The sequence below is a fragment of the Lutjanus erythropterus genome, chromosome 6 (assembly GCF_056507025.1).
Source record: "Lutjanus erythropterus isolate fLutEry1 chromosome 6, fLutEry1.hap2, whole genome shotgun sequence".
Lineage (NCBI taxonomy): Eukaryota > Metazoa > Chordata > Actinopteri > Lutjaniformes > Lutjanidae > Lutjanus > Lutjanus erythropterus.
The window spans coordinates 37,697,198-37,719,476 of record NC_139322.1 but is presented as its reverse complement, the minus strand read 5'-3'; the positions used below and the strand labels follow the sequence as shown (position 1 = coordinate 37,719,476).

At 39.9% G+C, this 22,279-nt stretch overlaps 1 protein-coding gene across 1 annotated transcript in view; it reads right to left on the bottom strand.

Annotated features, from left to right (window-relative positions):
- Positions 1-345: 345 nt before the first annotated feature.
- The window catches only part of arfgef2 (ADP-ribosylation factor guanine nucleotide-exchange factor 2 (brefeldin A-inhibited)), a 45,252-nt gene continuing 23,318 nt past the window's right edge, over positions 346-22,279 (bottom strand). The window contains exons 18-39 of the mRNA XM_084721819.1: positions 21,753-21,924; positions 21,415-21,566; positions 21,170-21,298; positions 20,819-20,977; positions 20,545-20,692; positions 19,419-19,515; positions 19,251-19,291; positions 18,985-19,154; positions 17,706-17,857; positions 17,363-17,535; positions 17,019-17,179; positions 16,741-16,871; positions 15,528-15,657; positions 15,184-15,319; positions 13,032-13,170; positions 12,685-12,742; positions 12,392-12,500; positions 10,279-10,418; positions 9,085-9,262; positions 7,394-7,532; positions 5,838-5,955; positions 346-2,092 (exon numbers count right to left, since the gene is read on the bottom strand). Coding sequence (XP_084577945.1) covers positions 1,928-2,092; positions 5,838-5,955; positions 7,394-7,532; positions 9,085-9,262; positions 10,279-10,418; positions 12,392-12,500; positions 12,685-12,742; positions 13,032-13,170; positions 15,184-15,319; positions 15,528-15,657; positions 16,741-16,871; positions 17,019-17,179; positions 17,363-17,535; positions 17,706-17,857; positions 18,985-19,154; positions 19,251-19,291; positions 19,419-19,515; positions 20,545-20,692; positions 20,819-20,977; positions 21,170-21,298; positions 21,415-21,566; positions 21,753-21,924 — 2,997 coding nt within the window. The 3' untranslated portion in view covers positions 346-1,927. The remainder of the gene's footprint in view (positions 2,093-5,837; positions 5,956-7,393; positions 7,533-9,084; positions 9,263-10,278; positions 10,419-12,391; positions 12,501-12,684; positions 12,743-13,031; positions 13,171-15,183; positions 15,320-15,527; positions 15,658-16,740; positions 16,872-17,018; positions 17,180-17,362; positions 17,536-17,705; positions 17,858-18,984; positions 19,155-19,250; positions 19,292-19,418; positions 19,516-20,544; positions 20,693-20,818; positions 20,978-21,169; positions 21,299-21,414; positions 21,567-21,752; positions 21,925-22,279) is intronic.

Sequence of the window (22,279 nt, the reverse complement as noted above, 5' to 3'; positions counted from 1 at the left end):
TTTTTTCATCTTGTTACATTTTTTGTCTTGTGAGGTCTTTTACAGATTGTCTTGTACATCTTACGTCTTTTTTTCCTTGTTACGTCTGTCAAGCATAATATACACTGATGGATACACCAAGTCATCTTTTCTATGTTTTTTTGTTCCATTTAGCCTAAAATCAGTCTTGATGTTGGTCTTGAGGTTGCATGCAAGGATGTAAATAAAAAAAATAATCAATAATTCCCAACAAGCCTGTTATGAAAATGTACGACTGTCTTACTATTTCATATTAATATCTGTGTTTAAAAAGTCAAAATACTCACAGTTCTAAACAACTTTCAAAGTGAATCCGTAGTCACTGGAGTGGATCAGAATTCAGGTTTATTGATACTTCACCAAATGCTTGGAAGATTACATCACAATATTATGTATAGAACCGTATAGCACTTTCATTTCTATGTATCTTACATTGAAAACTTTACAGTCTGCATTTTCTCATTTACTGTATATATATATTTATATATTCCCTAGCTTTAGGGAAGAAAAGTAGACATCCATAGTTGCGAGGGAAGGAATGCTTCTCAAAAAATATTTAAATGCACTTTAAATAATTACATACATCCTTCTTTTAAAAAAAGGCATGGAATAAAGTAGGAGAGGATTCAGGATGCAGCGAGCTTTGGTTTCGCTGCGTTCCTGAACCTTTCTGTGGTTGAACTCTACTGTTGAATGTGACACAACACTGAAGGGGCTTTCCAACCGTCCGGAGCAGGTCGGCACACTGGGCGGTGTTAATACATGAGCAAACTGTCAGCAACAGATGTGCAAAATGGGGGAATAAGACAACCGCTGTGTCGTCTTAGAGGGCCAATTGATGGATCAGTGGAGGGCTGTTATGAGCCAGGAGGAGTTGACTCCATGTTAAGTCCTTCAGTGGAAGGCTTACTGGGTCAACGCACCGAGGAATGCATGACAGAGGGGAGCAGCCAGTCTTTCAACTAACCTTTCATTGTAAACCAGCAGAAATCCTGAAAAAAATAATCATAAAACAAATTAAAGCAAGTGAGCAAAAATAAATAAGTAAAATCTCATCGACAGGCAAGAAATGATAAAGATGACAGACGGGACGGTCGTGTCACAGAGACCTGACAAACAAAGCCGCGGTAGATCTTTGTTAGTGTTGTAAGAGATGCAGATTTTCACCTGCAGCTCAGAGCTTCAGTCTCTTTGACAATGCTACTGAATAACACAGACGTAAGAGGGAACATAAACGTTAAAGTGACAAACAATGCTTTGGGATACATCGGGGTTCAGATATCACAACAGACTTTGATTAGATCACCAAACTCACGTCATTTTTCTAACAGGCACAGGCGGCCAAAAGAGATGTTCGCAGGGGGTAAAAGTAAGGTTCATCATATTCAATGGTATCGTTCGCTTTCAGCATGTTGATATACTTTTCTTTTCTGTTGAGTATTAAAAAAAAACTAAACAAACAGAAAAACAAAGCAGTGAAATCAGGTACAGAGTTTGCAACAGTATCAATAAATTATCAGTTTTACACTTCTTTTCTAGTCATTACACTTTGAGATGAGAGTCAGGGGGATGATGAATGACTACAGTCAGCAGAGAGTGCTGGTCACAGTGCTGTTCATCCCCGAGAGAGAGGAGGAGGAAGGACAAACAGGGTAAAGACTTTTCTCTGAGCTGAGTGCAGTAGAAAAGCTGAACACTTGAATGCAGAGTCCTGAACTGAGACAGAAAAGCTACAGTCTTTCCTCCTCGAGTTGTGGCCCCTCTCTGATCTGTTTCAGTCCAGCAGAGGCGGGGGGGTGGGGGATGGGTTGGGGTTGGGGTTGGGGAGAGTCTCTCTCGCGTGTCCACTTTGTGAGCTGCTCATCAGAGTCCGCCATCATCTCGCGGGCCTCCGCCTGACACACCCGTTCTAGGACGAGGGAGTCCGGGCGGGCGCCACCTCGGGAGCGGCGATGTGGAAGACGGAGCCGATGCGCAGGAAGAAGCGCCTGAGGACGGCCCGCAGCTCTGGGATCAGGTCGAACTGCATCATTTCACACAGGTGGGGGTAGTAGCAGGAAGCGTGCGGCTTGAACTGAGGAGAAAGAGGAAAAAATGTAAATTAGCATTCAACAAAGTGATGTCCTGTATTGTGCTTTCATCTCTGCTCAGTCAAGCATTTGCTAAAGGTGTATTTAGAAATATTAAAAGGGATAGTTCAGATTATTTGAAGTACAGTTGTATGAGGTACTTATCCATAGTTGGACAAACTAGGCCTGGGTGATATAGTTGAAAAACCTATCATGATAGTGAAGTTTAAAATTGGTCAATATCAATAATTGTGGATCATGTAGATTGTGATTTACAATGTGTTGTGTTCACAAGTGGTGGCAGCAGCTAAAGTAATAAAATGAGTTTACTGTATCATCGCTGAGCGGCACAGACAAAATAAAACATCACAATATTGTAGAGGAGAGAGTTGGTGCTTTCACAAAATAATTAGATTTTTTGATAATAACCATAAGTAATGTGGATATAATCACTAAGTAGGTAAAAACAAATAACAGAACAGTTTGATAAGTTCAGAAAATATATCAATTTATTGTAATGCAACCTTTAAAACCACCAAAAGATATCAGTTATGCCATATCACAATATCAAGTCTCATATCGTGATACAATATAATATAGATATATTGCCCAGCCCTCTGATAAACAGCTGGAGTACCAGTGTAGGAAGCTCAAAAGGTTCAGCAGCAGAATGTATTTTAAACACAGTACTAACACAATACTAAATTCAAAATATTGTCACCACCATCAGACAGCCTTTTCTGACAGAAAACTACTGTTATATGGGCAATAATAAGACAACAAGGCTGCTGTAGACCAGCAACTTTCGTCCTTTACAAAGTAAAATGACTGTTTTGACAATGGAGTCTGGTAGAGCAAGAAAGGTCAATATTTGGTTTAGTAGCAGAGGTTTCCTGACAGAAAGGTGCTGTTTGACAGCAAGGTAAAACAGTGAAAATATTTAAAATTTAACATACACTTAAACTGATCATTTTTTAGGCAGCTAAAATACATTTTGCTGCTGACAATGTCCACAGAAACATATTGCTCAGCTTCCATTGCTGGTCCTCAAACTGAGAACTTGTCGACAACCATCTACTGTAGGTAACACACTGACTATGGATAAGTGCCTCATACAACCCCACTTCAAACAATCCAGACTTTGCTTTCTTTAAGGATATACACAACTGAGAAAAGAAGAGCGGTTGTTCTGGGATGTGTGGGCGCTGCTGGGAGGCAGCAAAGTTCACAGCAGGGCGTTAAATTAATGTGTTGAGTGGCCATTTTTGTCTTCACTGATGAATGTTTTTGCTGCTTCTAAGGGCAGTTTCATTAAATTACAAAATTGCATTCCGGTGAATAAACACAATTTGTAGCAGTAAGGGTTTTTCTGCAACAAATTTAACAACAACCCAAAATTCTCAGCAGGCCTTACACAAGAGAATGGTGCCGGCCAGTCCACTTTAACAATACTGTTAGAATTTTTGTTGATGCAGTGGTTTGTGTGGTATTGGCTGCGTGGCGCCAACGTTTCCTACTGCTTCAAGCTGCCTGCTGGGTTGTTTTCTAACCCAAAAACTGTTATAGTTTTGGCCTGAAGTGCCCTGGAAAGAAAAAACCTGAGTCATGGGCTGCCATGAGTCATCAGTGAATCATGCACTCACACAGAGAGAGCATGATTCATAGGTGACAGCTCGCTGCAGTAACTGAAGATACCCCAAGGCACAGCAGTGTTTCTCTCCTGGGTGCCAGCTGGTGCAGGGTAAACTACAAACTACAGTAAAACAAAAAAAAAAATTCAAAGCTCCACTGCAGGCCAGAATAGTAGAACTGAACATACTACATTAAAAACAGAAAAGGAGAGAACAATCAGTTTTACAAGTTGCTTTATCAGTTTCAAAGCCACATGAGAAATGCATCAATTCTAGTCTCCTGGTGTGAGCTGGAACTTTTATCTTTTAGGTCCTTAATGTGTTTATAATGATGAAAAATGTAATAAATAAAAAAGAAAATATACAAGCGTTGCCATGGGTCTCGACCACGAATGTCACATCAGTGCAACATCAGTCAGTGCTGCCATCTTTTCTGTATCTCAGAGCATCTACAGGGCAGCTAAACTTTCTGTTATAGTAACACTTTAAATTTTACACAGCAGATGATCTGAAACTAAAATGATCATGAAGCAGCTACAGAGACTTTGAATTGTATTTTTAAGTTTGATCCTGATTGGCTGTCTTGTCAAGCCCTGATTATCTACTGATTAGATAATTATTTATAGTTTATACCATGCTTGTATCTGAGTGAATACTCTTTTCTGATTGGCTGGCAAGACCATTTGCTTCATTAAAACCATTTAAGGCATATGTAGTTCGGTTTAAGTTTTATCACCATTTGAGATTCATCTGTTAGCCAACTTGTAACCATGGTAACATTCAGAGCACAGCTGTCAAAGCTCACACCACTTGCTAATTGGAGGTGATGTGACCAGCAAGCGAGAAAACACCTGATTGGTTCAGTTTTCCTAAATGGAGAAGCCTGAACTTGCTCTGCGCGTCAGCCAACAGGCTCGCCCTGGCTCCACTAAAGCCAAGTATCACGCATCTCCAATCTATTTGATCTGGTTAAAATCAGTTTGACATCCTTGACATTTCTGTTTCTCCTCATCAAAGCAGTCAGAGGGAAAGAGACAAGAGACTAATTAACAAGTGAAGAAGAAGCAGCACCTTCTAGATGATCCACAGCAGCATTTTATAGGAATATCCTCAAAAAGGATGAGGTCCGGAAGGAAAAAAGTGAACTGTGGGGAGTTACAAGTGAGCGAACTGTCCTCTAAATATTTAGAAACAAGTCTGATTTAAGAAAATCATGTTAGTTATGAATATAACTCAGACACCTAATTTACTCATCTACAGAGGGAGGACTCTCAAGTGTGTCGCTGTGACATCATAGTTGTAGTTTCAAAGCTGTGTAACTCATTAACAACTGCAACAAACCAGCTGAGTTTGCTTGTATTAGGGACTAGAATTATTGACTGTTATGACAACAGTAATTACTTGCTTCATAACTTCTGAACTTGAGGGCAAAATTTTCACGAAAAAATATGACTGCTTTTATTCCATATTGTTGGCAAATGACAATGGTACAGTGTTGGTGTGCGTTTAATGGTTCGAAGGAACAACGTGGAGGTGAAAACGACGGGAAGCACACACCTACTCATTGATTATCATTAACATATCCTACTCATAACAGATAATATTTAATCAGCAACATTAGTTTTACTTTGATTATTTGATGCTGAAGTGATTTCAATGCCTCCATCATTATGAGACAGCATCAAACCAACAGTTTCAAGTTTAAATATGTTGTATCAAGTTTAATTGTTTAATGTGTAGCTACCAGTTAGAAATAAACCGCATGTATTAAGAGTGCGTTAAGTCAGTTAGTGTTTTTCTGACAGCATTCTTCTCTTGCCTTATTTTGGCACTCCAAAGGCCCCTTTTTATGTGAACGTGTAAAGATCCTGAAGAAGTAAGCCTCTGTTACCAAAGAAGTCGATAACCATCGTCATGATACACGTTATGTCTTACTGGGGTTTTAGGATTTATCGAACCAGCTCATGCAAAGAAAGCCTGGCTGTGCTGAGCTTTGTTTGTAGCACAGCTCTCTGAAGCATTCCTGCCCCGCTTGATCAAACTTTACATAGACAGTAATATATACACAATATACTTTCAACTGATGTGTTGTGAATGCTTTGTGTGTGTGTGTTCATGCCTTGTCATCGGGCAGCCGTAGCGTCCTGGTGAGCAGCAGCATCAGCAGGCTGTTCCAAGCCTCTCTGTGGCTCTCTGAGGTCAGACTGATGAAGTAGGCCAGAGCTTCACTGCACACCCTGAGAGAGACGACATGCAGGATCAGGACCATCATATAACCATATAGTAGTAAAAACAACATCCTGAGCAAAGGCACCAATAATAACAGTCATTTAATGATTAACACCACACATATGTACTCTTGATGTAATGCGTGAGTCAGTGCAGCTGCTCAGTGACAAACACAAGGTGATTTGTACCAGGCTCTTAGCATACCGCGATATTCTGTTAAACACACACACAGCGTACACCTCATAAATATATAAAGAGGTATTAGCTATGTGTCAAAACAGCTCACTGGATGTGGAACAAACAGCAGTAACCGCGCTCTCTGAAAGTGACACAGTTGGTGCTTATTTATCTCAGGTTCACGCTTAACAAGGCAGTCACACACAGGCAGACTGCAATAACACTGATGTTTTTTACAACGCATTTTCTACTGTTACATTTGCTGTTTAAACACCTAGATAGTTTTGGTGTGAGCTGCAGAGTTTTGGAGATATAAGCCATAGAGATGTCTGTCTTCTCTCCAGTATAATGGGTTTAAATGGCAAAACAGATCTGAAAAAGTCGAAACTAGTGCCTTTTTCCAGAAATCACAACCTGGTTACTCAAGATAATCCACAGACCTTGTTGTGAGCAGTGTCATGCAGGAACTATTTTCTTTCTGCAGTAGAATCGACTGGAACTACTTTAGAATCTACTTGAAAGAAACTAGTTTTTGCATGAAACTGCTAAACAAGGTCTGTGGATTGTCTTGAGTAACCAGGTGATGATTTGGGGCAAAGAGACACTGGTTCTGAATTTTTCAAATGCAGAAAAGAAAAGTCATCCCGGTAAATTTTACACCACAGGGACAGGAGGTCGAATATGAAACTGCTCACAAGGTCAGTGAATTATCTTGAGTAACTGGGTCAAGATTTTGAGCACAACAAGCTGAGTGCCATTTAGTCCCATTATAACAGAGAGAAGGCAGACATCTCTATGGCTGATACCACCAACACTCTGCAACCCACACCAACAAAATCTAGATGGACAAAAAGATGTACTTCTGATTTTGAGGTGAACTGTGCCTTTAAAGGATTAAGTCTGGTGATATTCTATAGTTTAGCTATGAATGTATCCTTTCAACAAGTATTGTGTGTATCCACAGCCTGATATATCTTCTTCCTCTGAGCCATAGAGCTCCATTGTTGTCCAAAAACTATTAAAAACGCAGCCACATGTTGCACTGAGCGACATGTTTCTTCATTACAATGAACCCACACCCTGTAGTTTATTTTAAGTCCATCCGACATACAACGTCCAACCGCCTGAAATGCTCACTCGAGCGCCAAATCTGTGGCTGAAAACAGTCCCCTGCAAATACACTTTTCAGTTCTATTTGAGTAGAAAATTGTGGTCGTCTTATTTTAGCTGTGTCACATACTTGTTGATCATGTCCTATGTTGTACTCACAGCAGCAGGCGTGTCTGGATGTCAGGCCATGAGTCCTGCAGCTGAGGGTCAGAGTACATCCTGAACAAGATCCTCAGACTGCAGGCGAGACTGCTGGTCTCCTGCTTCAACAAGTTGGGCTTGGATTTCCCTTTAAAACCTGAAATTACAGACAGGCAATAATCGTTGATTGAACAAAAAATAACAACCAAAGGGAGGGATTTTCTTGGCCAAGTACTAAGACACATCTAACTGCAACATCCCTGTTTGGTTGTGGCCTTTGCTGCATGCCACACTCCTCTCTCTGCCCTTCATTTCCTGTCTGTATCCCGTCTGTCTCCATCAAATAAGAAGGCAGAAAGACACCAAAACAATAACCTTAGTGTTGGCCTCGAGTGTTTTAAGGTACCAGCAAAGAACCAAAATGTCCCTCCCAGTCTGGCCTGGACTGGGAGGGAATGCGTGTCATTTTTTAAAACTTTTTTATTGGTTGTGTTTTTTTGCCTTTATTTGATAGTGAAGCTGAAGACAGACAGGAAAGGCGGAGAGAGGATGGCACGCAAGCAAAGGGCTTTGGGATGGAATCTAATCCAGATCACTGCAGGAAGGACACACCCCCCTCACATGGCGTGTGCACTCCAACAGGTGAGCAACTGGGGCGCTCCTTTCAAGTACTTTCAAGGTATTTTCATTTTGACAAGGACTTTACTTTTGTTTTTAGTCTTTTGTCATTTATTAGATATTTTGGTTATTTTAAGTCACATTTCAGTCATTTGTTTTGCTTGTTTTAGTAAAGATTTAATCAGTGGAACTCTCATTTCACAGTGAGCTGAGCTCTTAAATTTAATATGTTAACAGAACATGACAATGCGCCGTGAATCCATGCAGAAATTTTTCTTCACAATGCATGTTATCGGATCAAACAACTTATATAACTGATATTTACCTATTTACAGTGCATTTTCAGGTGTTTTCCGCATGCCTCATTAATCAATAAGGCGCTCGTCTTAATCAGAAACGATACACTCAGTCTTACTTTCGGTTTGAATATTAGAGAAAAGTGTTCACAGACAGGTTGTCTCTCCTTTCTTTTCTTTTCTTCCCACCTGAAAGGTTGCTTTATACCCAAAGAAATCAATTTATATTGTCACTTTGTTTATTCTACCAACTGTTCATATTAACTTTGTGTTTCATCAGTATGTAATAAATAGGAGGATGTGATCATTTCATTTCAAATATTAAAAGATTTTATACAAGATTTTATAGTATATACACGAATTCAAGCATATTCCTAACATTGAAGGCTGTTAAAATTAAAACATTTTCCAAACTTTGTGCGAACCTTGAAGTTTGACCTATCAGATGATCCTCTGAGACTGTGCTGAATACTGAGAGCACAAAGAAAGCTCATCCAGCCGGTTTTCCAGTTCAGTCCAGGCACCAACACTGTATCCTGCTGAACTTCTCTGATACAGACTTTTAATTCACACTGAATAAAAATGTTACATTACCTTGTAAACGGTAATCACTTTACAACTAGGAAGACTTTCTAATGGTGGTGAGGTTAGACAGTATATTTTTTAGGACTTCATTTTAGCAAATGACCCTCTCATAACATTCTACTGAATTACCCACATATAGAAGAAGTGTAAAAGATGGGGAAAGGACTTTATGAACTGAATTATGACAGGGGACTTCTCCTTTCTATTTACCTGCCCTCCAGAGCGCTGTCCTCTGCTCGTTGTTGGAGTTGAAGTCCTTGGCGAATGTGTGCGACTCCAGCAGACAGTCCAGCAGCTTGAAGAGGTGTGCAGAGGTCATGTGTCTGTACATCCCCTGATCTGGACCTGCCTCGCCTCCCTCAGCCTCCGACTCCTCCAGAGCATCTCGCTGATGGGAGGACATTTTTAAACAACTTTAACTCAATATAGCAGATAATTTAAAGGGACAGTTCCCCCTAGAATCAAACATACAGATTTTTTTTCTCTTACTTGTAGTGCTACTTATCCATCTAGATTGTTTTAGTGTGTGTTGCAGAGTTTGTAGAAATCAGTTGTAGAGATTTCTGCCTTCTCTCCAATAGAGTTGAACTCAATGGCACTCAGCTAAAAGCACCAAAAAATGCATTTGAGCATAAACTACTTTCTTTCTACAGTCAAATCTATTGGAACTACTTTCTTATTGCTGCAGAATCTTCCAAACTGCTTTGTTTCTACAGTAGAATCAACCAGAACTATTTTCTTTCTGCATTAGAATCTACCGGCTCTACTTTCCTGCTGTCTAGAATCTACTGGAACTACTTTCTTTCAGCAGTAAAATCTACCAGAACTACATTCTTTTTACAGTACAATTTACTGGAACTACTTTATTTTTACAGTAGAATCTACTTTCTCTCTTCAGTGGAATCTACCAGAACTGCTTTCCTTCTGCAGTGGAATTTACCAGAACATGATTTTTGGAAAGACACACTGGTTTTGAATTTTTAAAATCTATTTTTTGGTGCTTTGAGTACCACAAGCCAACTGCCACATAATTCAATTATATTGCAGAGAAAGCAGATATCTCTATGGCTGATCTCCCCAAAACTCTGCAACTCAAACTGTCCAGATGGATAAATAGCTCTAAAGGTAAGAAGAAAAATATGTATGTTTGATTTTGGGGTGACCTGTCCCTTTAAGATTACAAGAGGTAATCTGACCTCTGATCACTTCCCCATGATTCAGATTAGTGAGCAGCATTTCAGAGAAAGTAAAGAGGAATATATCAGTTGTCACATCTCTTTGCTTTGTTCCTCTTTTTAACCGTTTCAACTGTTAAACACATTTTCCTCAAATACAAAAAAAAGTGATCACAAAACAAAGTAATGTGGGGATAGAAATCATTCATCATCAGCAGTTGTAACCTACCTGTGCAGCAGCCATGTTCTCAGCATCCTCCTTCTTGCTGGTTGCTGGGTAGAAGACAATGTTGTCTATGGTCTGGATCAGTTCAAGCTGGACCACACATTTAATCAGCAGCCCTGCAAACAGCTTCTGGTCTGAAACTCCTGTAGAGAGAAAACAGAGTACAAGTGTAGAGATATGAGCATTTAAGGGTAAAATAAGCAACAATAGTGGTCCAATTTTACAACGACAGTCAGTCAGACGTTTCTTCTCCATGCTGCCATTTCTGTTTTTCAAAGAGATTTTTACAAGTGTGTGTGTGTGTGTGTGTGTGTGTGTGTGTGTGTGTGTGTGTGTGTGTGTGTGTGTGTGTGTGTGTGTGTGTGTGTACACATAGTGCTGCTTTTGTCAGCTATTCTTTTTTAAATATATATTCTTAGTCCTGTTTCAAAAGTCCTTGTTAGTATTTAATATTTAGTCAACCTCATACTATTTTTTTGGGTCAAATTTTAGTTTTCATTTTAAAGTATAGGCATTTTTATCTTTGTCAAAGAAAAACTTAACTATTTTCATCTAGTTTTAGTCGATGAAAACTGTTGGCTGGACTAGATTGACTGAAATGTTCATTTTAGTGAAACTTATTTTCACGCAAGATTTTATCTAACATTAGCTGATGAAAAAGATAACACATCCTACATAATGTCCTCTCTGTTTCTACCCCTTTTTGTGCTTTTTCCTCAGCAGTCACTATTAAATAAATGCAAAAAACCCCCCAAAACATTAAAACAAAACTAAGGAAAAAAAAACAACTGACATCATGTCAAAGTATCAGCACAAACTGAAATACTAGAGAGCTGTAGGTTTTGCCATACTTTATGCCACTTTAGTGTTTACTCTGACAGATATCCTGTTGAATTTTGCATTAGCGTGTTGCTAATGTGGGTACTCCTAGCGGCAGGGGCACTGTTGGACTGATTGTGTAACATTGTGTGACGTTTGAAGCCTCATAAATAACAGGGTAATAATGTTGCTTTTTGTGCACGAGCTGCGTTCGTATGCAGAAGCCATACATGTATGTCGTTGCTGTGTGTAAATTTACTTGACATTCCCTGAAGGTAACAATATATCTACATGTGAAAAAGTAGCGAAACTGGAGGAATTTATTTGCTTGGCAATACTGTGTAACTTTGATTAGCTCCCATTTAGCCTTCCAGGTCAAGTCATGCAGTGCTCTGTGGCTGATTTAATTGATAATGTGCAGTTTTTTCTCCCCATCGATCAACTGATTGGTTGAAGAGTGGGTGGAATTTCAGCCAACAGATTTTCATTGGTTGACTACAGCTCTAGTAACATCACTGCCTTATTACTAGGCTTTAAAAAAACAATCTAATGTTTCAATAATATATTCTTTATTTGTCACTTCAGGTTTGTGGTATTCTTACCAGCTCATTTATGGCCTGTTGTTGTCGTTGTTAACTTTAACTTGCCTTCTATAAAACAGGTGATGAAAGTGTTGTAGTCCTGTCATGGCAAGTACAGCACAGAACATACATTTTTTCTTTATTTTTATTATTTTTCTATGTTGTAGATAAATGTTGGAGACATCAAAACTATGAAATATTCTACTATATGGAATTATGTACTAAGCAAAAACTGTGACAACAAAGCAAAATATGTTTTATATTTTGGATTCTTAAAAACCAAAAAGACTCGCACACCGTCTTCTCCACTTATAATAGAAGATTTACTAATATAGTTGTAATTTCTTTATCTTTTTGCTCACCCATGGTTTTCTCCTTTGCACCCTTAGACATACAATTGTGCAAATGTTTTTTGCTCTTTGATATTTTCTTTATTTCTAATAAAAAATAAAGGAAAAAGAATGAATGAGAAGTCTGTCTGGTATTGTAACCCCCCCCCCCCCCCCCCCCCAAAAAAAAACAACAACAGCCTATAATACTTCAGTTTGTTTTTCTGTCAACAAAAATCAAGAGAAAGTCACAATATAGTCACAATTAGTGTTTAATGACGTCAGTGCTGCCTCAACACTGTTCCATCTTAGTCATGGAAAAAAACAAGCACATTTCGTCAGTTTTCATTAATGACATTAACACTGGTGTGAACGCTGTGTACTCACTAGCATTGGACTTCCCCTTCCAGGTGTCGTCACTGGACATCTGGCTGTGTCCTCTCTCAGACAGAGCTCTGTCGTAGCTGCTCTGGGACTGGCTGTCAAAATCAGCATCCTGGAGACGTTACACAGCAACAAAGATCGTGGACATGAATGAGTCAACGTCATTCTTAGGTGGCGGAAAGGTTGATAGGAAATATAACAGTTCTTTCATTGGCTAACAGCAGCTTATCATGTTTCAGAGAGACTAGGAAGCCTATTATTGTTAAGTTAATGAGTGGATGTGTTTATTTTCTTACAAAATGTTTGCCATCTGCGGTCTCCTCATCCTGTCCAGCCGGTCGCCATGTCAACAAACTGATGTGAAAAGCAAACACAACAGATGGGGAATCAGGTGTTGTAATAACTTCCATCCTGTCACAGCACTAAAGCACAATAACTTTGAAGCACATCAGCCTTAATCCCTAAATTCCCCTGAGAAAACGTGTTCTGTCTTCAAAACAGTAACAATGAATCAAATAAGGGACTGAATGAAAGCTTTGATCCAGACAGTCACATGGAGTTTCATTAACATTTTTGAGCTTGACTGAATTGAAGCTAAAAGAGACTGAATCCCTGGATGAAAGTACAGTTGTTGAGGACTTACGCATGAGGGCTGGTGTTCTGGAAGATCTCCAGCATGCAGGAGCAGGTGATTTTCCAGACGTCCGGGCTGAACTTTTCCCCGTTCAGAATCACCAGGTTCTCCAGACAGTTTGTGCCCGACCGAGCCAGCTGTTCGTTGTCTGCAGAGGAGAGGAAACAACTTAACAACACGTCTGCTTCATATTCACACACACTGTGAACCTGTCAGACACTGACAGCTTTGGACAAAAGAATCCTGTGAAAGCAGCTCAGTTTTTGGATCTGACATGCTTCTTCATCCAAGATATAGAATTTATTTAAGTTGTTCTCATACATATCAGGCCTTGAGGGGCCGCCCCACTCACCCAATGGGAGCCTTTTTATGTTCATATGTTACTTAGGAGACAATTTGGCCTCTGATAATATTCTCACTCTCTTCATCTTAATCTTGTTACACAACACACCCAGTGTTGTATAATGGTAAAAAAAAAATATATGGTGTGCCTTATTTGGCATGCAGATAACATACCAGTCATAGTTTTGTTTTAATGAAAACTCAATTCTTGACATTTGCTCCTAATATTGAAGTAATACAGGGAGCAACAGGGGAACCATCTTTAAAGGTGACATATTTTCATTTAGAATAAATGCTGTGTGGTGGATCTAATTTATGCCAATGTGAAGAGTGCTTCATGTTCATGTGGGTTTCAAAAAGTACCTGAAATAATTTTTGCCAGTTTGACACTGGAATGCAGGCAAAGAAATTTTAAAGTGTAAAACTGAGAGCTTGGTGTGATGGTAGGTGGTACAATGAGAACATTTAATGGGGCAAAATGCAATGGATTCCTCTGGTTTATCAATTTCCACATGTCAGAAGTTACTTGCTACAATTCTTTCAACCTTTGGACTGGACTCAATACAAAATGTCTAAAGCTATGCTACTGCAACTATGTCACTTTTAGTTACTAAATAAATTGTAGTAACTCAGTAATGTCTTTCAGATACTGGAAGGAAGGTATAGGATTTTTTTTCATGTCAAAAAGAGGGTCCAAAGAAGATTTGAATAACATCACAGCAGTGAAATATTACTTTTTGTACACTCCCTTACTGTTGTTTCTAGCTACTGCCAATATGGTCCGAAGTTCACTCTCACAAAGTGTCAGCTAAGTGGCATCACTGGACAGGTGACCAATAAATAATGTGGAATCACAGCAAAGGGTCAGACGACACAGAGGTGCAGTTCAGCTGTGAGCGTGCTTGTTAAAAAGCAATGTAATTATATCAATTCCTATAATTATTTACAAAATCAAAAATTTATATTTTCCCCCTAGCCTGTACTTCTTTTTATCCAATTAGATTTTTTGGGTGTCAGTTACAGAGTTTTGGAGATGTCTGCCTTCTCACCAACATAATGGGACTAAATGGCACTCAGCTTGTGGTGCTCAAAGTGCCAAGGAGCTCATCTGAAAAATTCAGAACCAGCGTCTCTTTTTAGAAATCGTGACCCGGTTTCTTAAAATAATCCGCATACAAGTTTCATGTAGGAACTACTTTCTTTGTAGCAGAAAGAAAGTAGCTCCTACATGAAACTGCTCACATCATGTCTGTGGATTATCCTGAGTAACTGGGTCGTGATTTTTGTCTGTCTCTTTAAGTGTTTTGTTATCTTGATGGAAAGAGAGGGGCAGTGGTGGAGGAAGTACTCAGATCTTGTACTTCAGTAAAGTACTCATACCACACTGTAAAAATTCCTCTGTTAAAATGTTACTTAAGTGAGTAACATTTTAGTGTTGTTGGTTGGAATTGAGCTCATTTTTAACTATTTTTGAATAGGAGTGTAACTAATAATTATTTTAAGTATGGTTACACTCATTATTTTCTCTATTAATTGTTTGCTTTATAAAAATTATGAAAATAGTGAAAAATTTTGTCATAATTACCCAGAGCCCACAGTGACACCTTCACAATGTTAGTTTTGTCCAAAACTCAACATTATGAAGAATAAATTAAAATGATCAAAGTAATTAAATGGAAATCAGTGAAGGAGCAGTTTTACGACTGATTGCAAAATATTTTGGGCTGGTAAATTTATTTATTTTACCAGCTACTGGCAGACACACTGAAAAGTTCAGTTTGCACCCTGTCAATGACACCCTGTGAATTTGAACACCTACCTTGTCGAACACACCACTGTAGCTGCGTGAAAATGTCAGCCAGCAGGATTTCACTAAGAGGCTCATAAAACTGGGTAAAGACGTCACAGATGGCATACAGTGCGTGGTTACATGTTGTCGTCATCCACTCGGTTTTCTGGAAGAAAACAGAAGCAGAGCTAAGTAAGGTTTTTTTTTAAACAATCCCACCTTTTTTCATTCTGTATGTGGACATAAATTACTGACAGTTTTAAGGTCTACTGCTTCCCCAAATCACAAAAGAGGACATGCTTCAAATATTCGAGTAGCTTGTCAAAGCATAAAGAACCACGGGACATGACGGCCTGCCAGCAGTGACCTCTGACCTCTGTCTGCTGCTCGGGGAGCTTCATGTTGTCAAAGATGCGGAAGACGATTCTGAAGAGGTCGTGCCACCAGTGCTTCTCGAAGGTGTGACCGTAACTCTTCATGATCTCAAACATGACTGTGAGACCTCTGTCAGGAGCAAAGACACACAAAGACACACACATCAGTCATGTTGCTTCACAGCTCTGTGACCAGCAGATAACTAACACTATAATCTGAGTAAGAGGCTTCAATCCTGCTTCTTTCTACTGAACCCGTCGTCTCTTTTAACTGATACTTTTCTTACATGTTTTATTCTTACTTTCATTAGTCTTGTTGCTTGGTTGATCATCTTGATTTTGGATCACAGACATGGTTCTTTTGGATATAAACACTTCAATGTATTGGGTCTAAAATGTGGAACAGCTCACCAGATGATAAAACATTTTTGGAATCTAGTTACACTTGCAGTTTTTAAAAACAGGTATAAAAAATGAACAGTAACAGGAAACAGTGGAATTGTGGATGAATGTATTTAGCATTTTAATAATAAATAATAATAAAAATAAATAATGAATAATAAATAAATAAAATAAAATAATAAAAAGTTAATAAACTTAATAAAAGTGTAATGCACCTAAGAATTATTCATTTGATTAGATTTGTTATATTAATGTGTCAATTTTTTTATGAAACATTGACTAAACTATGAAATTTATTTAGTGATTTTATCCAATCGTGATTCAGTTTTATGCATAACTTTAATATTTACTTTACTTTAAATATTGTTTGTTTTATTTAATTTCTCTTCAGATGTGTTGTCTTTGCAACAGAGTTGCAACAAACAGTCGATTAATGAATCAGCTGAGTGAAAGAAAATTAGTCACCAACTATTTTGATAACAAATCTTTTCAGTCATTTTTCAAGCAGAAACGTCAAACATTTGCTGGTTCCAGATTCTTAAATATTAGGATTTGTCCCTGTTCTTGATGGTAAAGGAAGAATCTTTGAGTTTTGGATTGTTTCTGGGTAATTATAATGAGCATTTTTCACTTTTCTTTTTTTTAATCGTTTTATAAACTGAACTAAGTGATTAATCGTGAAAATAATCAGCAGGCTAATTGATAATGAAAAAAATTGTTAGTAGCAGCCCGTCACAGAAAGAAAAATAAGTATTAGGAGGAGACGATAAGTTTTAGAGAACACATAGCTGTAGTTGTTTTTTTTTCTTACCTGGTTCGGACATCCAGCTTGCAGCGATTGATGATACAAGAGAGCTCGAACAGAATGGGAAACCAGCCACGGACCCACACCCGATCACCAGGGGCAACATTCATGTCATCACTGGTGTATTCCCTCAGGGTCTGGACAGAGAAACAGCAGGACACAAATTCATAAAGTGGAATATTATACTATTATTTTTAAAGAAACAACATAGCGCGATTTGCAAAATGATAGATAAGCATCCTAGAACGGTCTTAACACTACAGTCACAAATCATTTGCTCCCACCTGTGGCCTTTCAGACACATATTTAGCGCAGTGTCGGATGAGTCGGATAGCCTCCATGCTGGTGTCAGGAAAAGCTGCATTGCACACAAACTCTGACAGGCACTTCACTGCATCCTGGAACGAATCGATCGCAGCTGCAAAGTGCTCCTGGAAGGTGTTCACTGAAGAAGAGTGACGAAGAGAAGGAAATAAAGTCAGAAAACTGGTTGCTGATTTCTGAATTCTCACACTCAGGCTTATAAAAGCTTCAGTCTGGCTGAGAATCTGTCTCAGTGTCGGCTAGGCAACACAGCCTCTGTCACCTGTTATTCATTTCCTGAGAAAAGAGCTGCGGTCATACTCACTGACGATGTGTCCAGTGGTCTGGAAGGCCAGCTCCACGATAGTCTCATCGTGGTCGGATGCTGCCTGGTGGAAAACTGAGAAGATGTTCTTCCAACCTGAACGGATGTTGGCTGCCTGGGAGTTTACCATCTGCGCCACACACCTGATCACCATGTCTCTGATAGTGGGGGACCTGCGGGGAGAGGAGGGTGTTAACATGGTGTAATGATGTGTTTCTTTAAGAGTTATTAGAACATCAAATCATATTTTACTAAAAAACACAACTCGATTCTATTTATCTACTGTATATGACCCATTTGTGCCGAACCATTATTCTATTATATTAAATTAAATAGTTTTTACCTGTTCTTCTTCATGATGTGCTCAAAAGGCCTGAGGAAGTCTTTCTGGAAGCGGAAGTTGGCCAGCTCTCCTTTCTCCAAGAACTTCATGGAAAGCTGCCTCAGTGAGTCCACAGCAAAGATGGCTACGTCCTCATTGGGGTTACAGCCCACCTTGAAGAAGACACAATCAGTGGAGCTCAGTGATGCATCACATGTACTCTGGTTTACTAAAGGTAATCATGATCAATCGTTTGCATTTATTGTTTTTTTTTTTCAGACAATTTAAGAGCTGAAAAACTCTAAAATGCTGGCAAGAGCTGAGGAAAACTTAAGAGTCAGTGATAAATCTTTGGGGGATTGTCACTACGAGCAACCTCTTTCACATTAGATCGTCCTTTCATATGTTCTTGGCATCAGGATATCTATTATTAAAGGTCTGTCAGTATGTCAGTGCTTCTCCAATCTCACTCTAACAAATAATTATGGCAGATGCTATTAGCATCTAGGTGTCAGTAGCCAACAATGCTATTTGCACCCAGGGTTGAAGAGCCAATGTGGCTGGTTACACCTGGGTGTATATAGTCTAAAAGTCTGAGTGCAACTCAGAACTGAAAATGATGATTAAAAAACTGACAAAAAAAAAAAGTTAAAAGTCAACACCGTCCATTCATTTCACCTTGGACTCCCAGGTTGGGACTCAAACCACAGTCTTCCAAGAGGAGTCCTGTCAATAATCCATTCATAACCCCCCATTCTTCTTTGAGGGACTTCTTTATTCTTTTTAGTTTTAGAGAGGCCGGGTGTAAATAGCTGAATAACTGTTGTAAGACTGTTTTCACCCATGTGCAAACAGATACGTTATATAGTGACAGATCTAAAGTGGCATTGCTACTGTTCCATCCACTTTTGAATCATTATACCTTTTGGAATTTAAAAAAGTCCATCTGCATTTTCAGTGATGCAGCTTTGTAAATAAAAAGCTCAGTTAAGGACAATTTCAGCGTAATTATTTTTGGGGTAGTAGTGCAGTTGGACTTGTGTGGTCCAAGACATGCCCCACTTAAGTACATTAAAATAAATGACCATGGCGGGCCTGCACACAGCCTGTGTGGACATAATTAAAGAGCCGTCCTGTGTTCCTGCAGCGGCAATAAATTCAAGTCCTCAAGGGGGCATTACAGGACAAAACAAAGTGCATAGAGCTGCAGGGGAGCACCACCACACGAATACTGTATGTATCCTAAAACTCTAAAACACGACACTGCAGGTCAGATGACAGAAGCCTCTGCTCCACCAACCTTGTTGAAGTGGTCTCCTATGACCTGCCAGATTCGAGACCACTGCAGCCTGATGCGGTTCATGTTGTAGTAGGAGATCTCCACGATCTTCTGTAAGCTGAACATCCTTGGCTGGTGCGCCGAGGCCAGCTCGTCCATGGACACCGCACACAGCCACCGCACGAAGTCCACTGGAGACAATTAAACGGCAACACACAATGAATAACTTCCCTTTCTTTGTCACACACACAGAGACAGATGCTATACGTAAAGGCTAAGACACTCACCGATTGCATTTCCGTCTAGTCTGGTGGAGCCGGTGAAGATCCTGCAAATATAAAAATAGGTTCATTATTTTGAGGGAACAGAAACCTGCAGCCATCATAAACAGCAGATACTGATCATAAATTAGGTATTTATTTATTAATGTCTGAGCGCTTAGTCTTTTGTTTCACCTGTCTACAGCTACCACCACACTCTGAGAGCTGGTCTCTCCCACGGACTCCTGGATGTGAGCCATCTGTCTCTTGTCCTGACTTCCCACCAGGTTACCTGCAACACCAAACACAATTAACATCAGCTCTGTGTACAGTCAGGCATCAGACACATAAAGCAAATGGATCTATCTTTTAAAAGCACCGAGGAAAGGGGGATTAATGCAGAAATTGTCTGGATGTGTGCTGTTATTAAGATTCTTATTTTCACTATGAAAACCATTGTTTTTTACATTAAACACTGGCTGCTCAGGAGTTAATACTTGGTATACAGTCACTTGAATTAGGTTAACATCAGCTGTTACTGTAGAAAAGCAAGAGTAACGCAGTTTTGATGGGAATTCTCAAGATAAAGACACTTTTTCGCAGGTGATTATAAGAGTTAGGTTGTAAATAAATTGTGAATGACTGAAGTTATGTGGTGTGTGTGTGTGTGTGTGTATAGCTGTTTTCACATATGTAATAATATCCTGACAGTCAGGTCAGGACATTGTTAGAATTGGTGATTCAGATGATTTTCTGTTAGATGTGGTCTCACGTGTCATAAATACACTGTATGGTGTAAGTGAGGGGTGGCGCCTGCAGTGCGTTCAGGAGGAGGAGGAAAAGGAACAATCCATAATAATTACAATTTTTACTTTGATATCAATACAAGCCACGTCTTAAAACCGACTAACTGTGATAGACACAGAGGGTAGTGCGAGTCCTGTCTGCCTGTCTGCGCTGTAGCGTGCTGGGATTTGCGGGACGTACACTTTTACTTTCTCTGTCTGTAATCTCACATCACAGATTGAGGCTCATGTAGGCTGATACTGATGAACAGATCAGCAGTCTGTATGAAAATGAAACAACCAATCAAAGAGTGGAAAACGATACAGCAGCTACACATCAGGCAACGTTATCAACATGCCCACTCGTTGATCTACTCTCAAATGTGGCTCGCTCGGCCTTTGGACGAGGGAGCTAAAAGGGTTATGTGTGGCAACTGATGCATTCACACATACAGTTCCTCTGGGTAGTGTGTGGGTAAATGCTGCATTACAGTGCATGTGAGAGACAGGTGTGTGTGTGTGTGTGTGTGACTCACCAAGCCCCAGGGGCATGAACTCCTCCGTGCCTGAGGGTAAACCCTTGATGCTGGTGTCCTTGTCCCGGACCACTCCTGAGATGTAGCGTGTCTTTACCCCTGTGCCGATCAACTGTGCCAGCTCCAGCTGACTGATACACCTCAAGATCTACAACACATAAACCACATATAACATCTAGGACTTGGACGTTTTATTAAGTTTGAAGTAGCTGTGATAAGCTCAGAAATTTGAAACATTCAGTGGTAACTAATAATCTTGTGAGGAGGGAGTCACCTCATGCCAGGAGTTGCCCAGGTAGTTTCCGTCAGTGTGGGCCACAGTGATCAGGGTCTTGATGGTGTCGATGTTCTTCTGCTTCATCTCTGTGATGCTGGAACTGGCTGTCAGCAGGGTGAATCTGGCCAAGGCCTGGACGTACGCATCTCGCTCCAACTGCAGACAGGAAGTACAGGTTTTCATGCTGCTTCCGACACCGAGTCAATTTAAAAATAAAACACAGCCGATATATCACGTGACTAGTGGAGAATACACAAAAAAATATAAGGAAGATTACAATGAACTCTGTCTACAGCTGCTGAGAATTGTAGATGTTAGGCTCAGTTTGTGTGTAAAAGATCGGCAGACCTGCATGCTGAAGATGCACGCGATCCTGATGGCACATCGAATGCCCTCCAGACACAGTGACGCCACCTCTGGGTCGTCACAGTCCTGCAGTCCCACACTGAATGCTGCCAGCAAGGGGGTCCACGCCAGCTACAACACACATTAAGTACAGTTTACCTCTCTGCTTGCAGTATGCATTCCACTGTTCAAATATCTACTTCAAGCTAATCAGGCCTGTAAAGTAAATGACAAGAGTACAAAGTAACCTTGAACATGGGTCTGACGTGCTCCAGGTGCGTCGCGCTGAAGAAGGGAGCCTGAGCGTGGCTGACGGCCTCCATCAGAGCCTTAGCGGTCTTCGCCATCTGCTCCATCTCCATATTGTACAGCAGACGGCGCTGCTTCTCACTGGCTACACCTGCAGGGACAAGGACATAAATGTTTTTCAGTAAACAGTGACTAGTGTCTGTCAGGGAGCTGCTGAGGCTGGAGGACATCACAGTGACAGACCGCAAGTCTGTTCTCTTCTTACCCGCCAACATGCGACAGTCTGTTCAGAAAGCAAACTTCAGAGAAACCAGAATTAAAGGAGACATGTGCTCACTCTGCTTGGTGGACTTTGGGGTGATTGAGAACTCTTTGCTTTCTTTCATGGCAATCTTCTTGCCTGCGATCTCATCATAGATGGAAGATAGATACTCCTCAGGCAGGTCCTTACTGTCGTTGATACCACGATTCATCTTGATGTACTGCTCCTTTGTCATCTTGTTTTTCACCTACATGAATGAAAAAGATCAAGAAAAGCAGTTGAAAGGGTTAATTAAAAGGGAGGAAACTGAAAGTGTGAGAATGAGACAGTGGACAACATGTCCTGTCAAGCATTGACTATGTTTGAATTAACAAACATGAATAATCTGCCTATGTCTTGCCATAATAAGGTGTTAGCTTCTGTCATGGTTTGGTCTTTACACTGGGGGATATTTACTAAATCTGCTGAAAATGGCTGCCAGGGATTCAAAATTTAGTTTTGTCTGATTTTGCTGTTTTAATGCATGTTGTATATGTCTGGAAAGCAGTGGAGCCAAAACAAAGTGTCTGCTGCTGAATTTTAGTACTGGTAAAAGACACAAC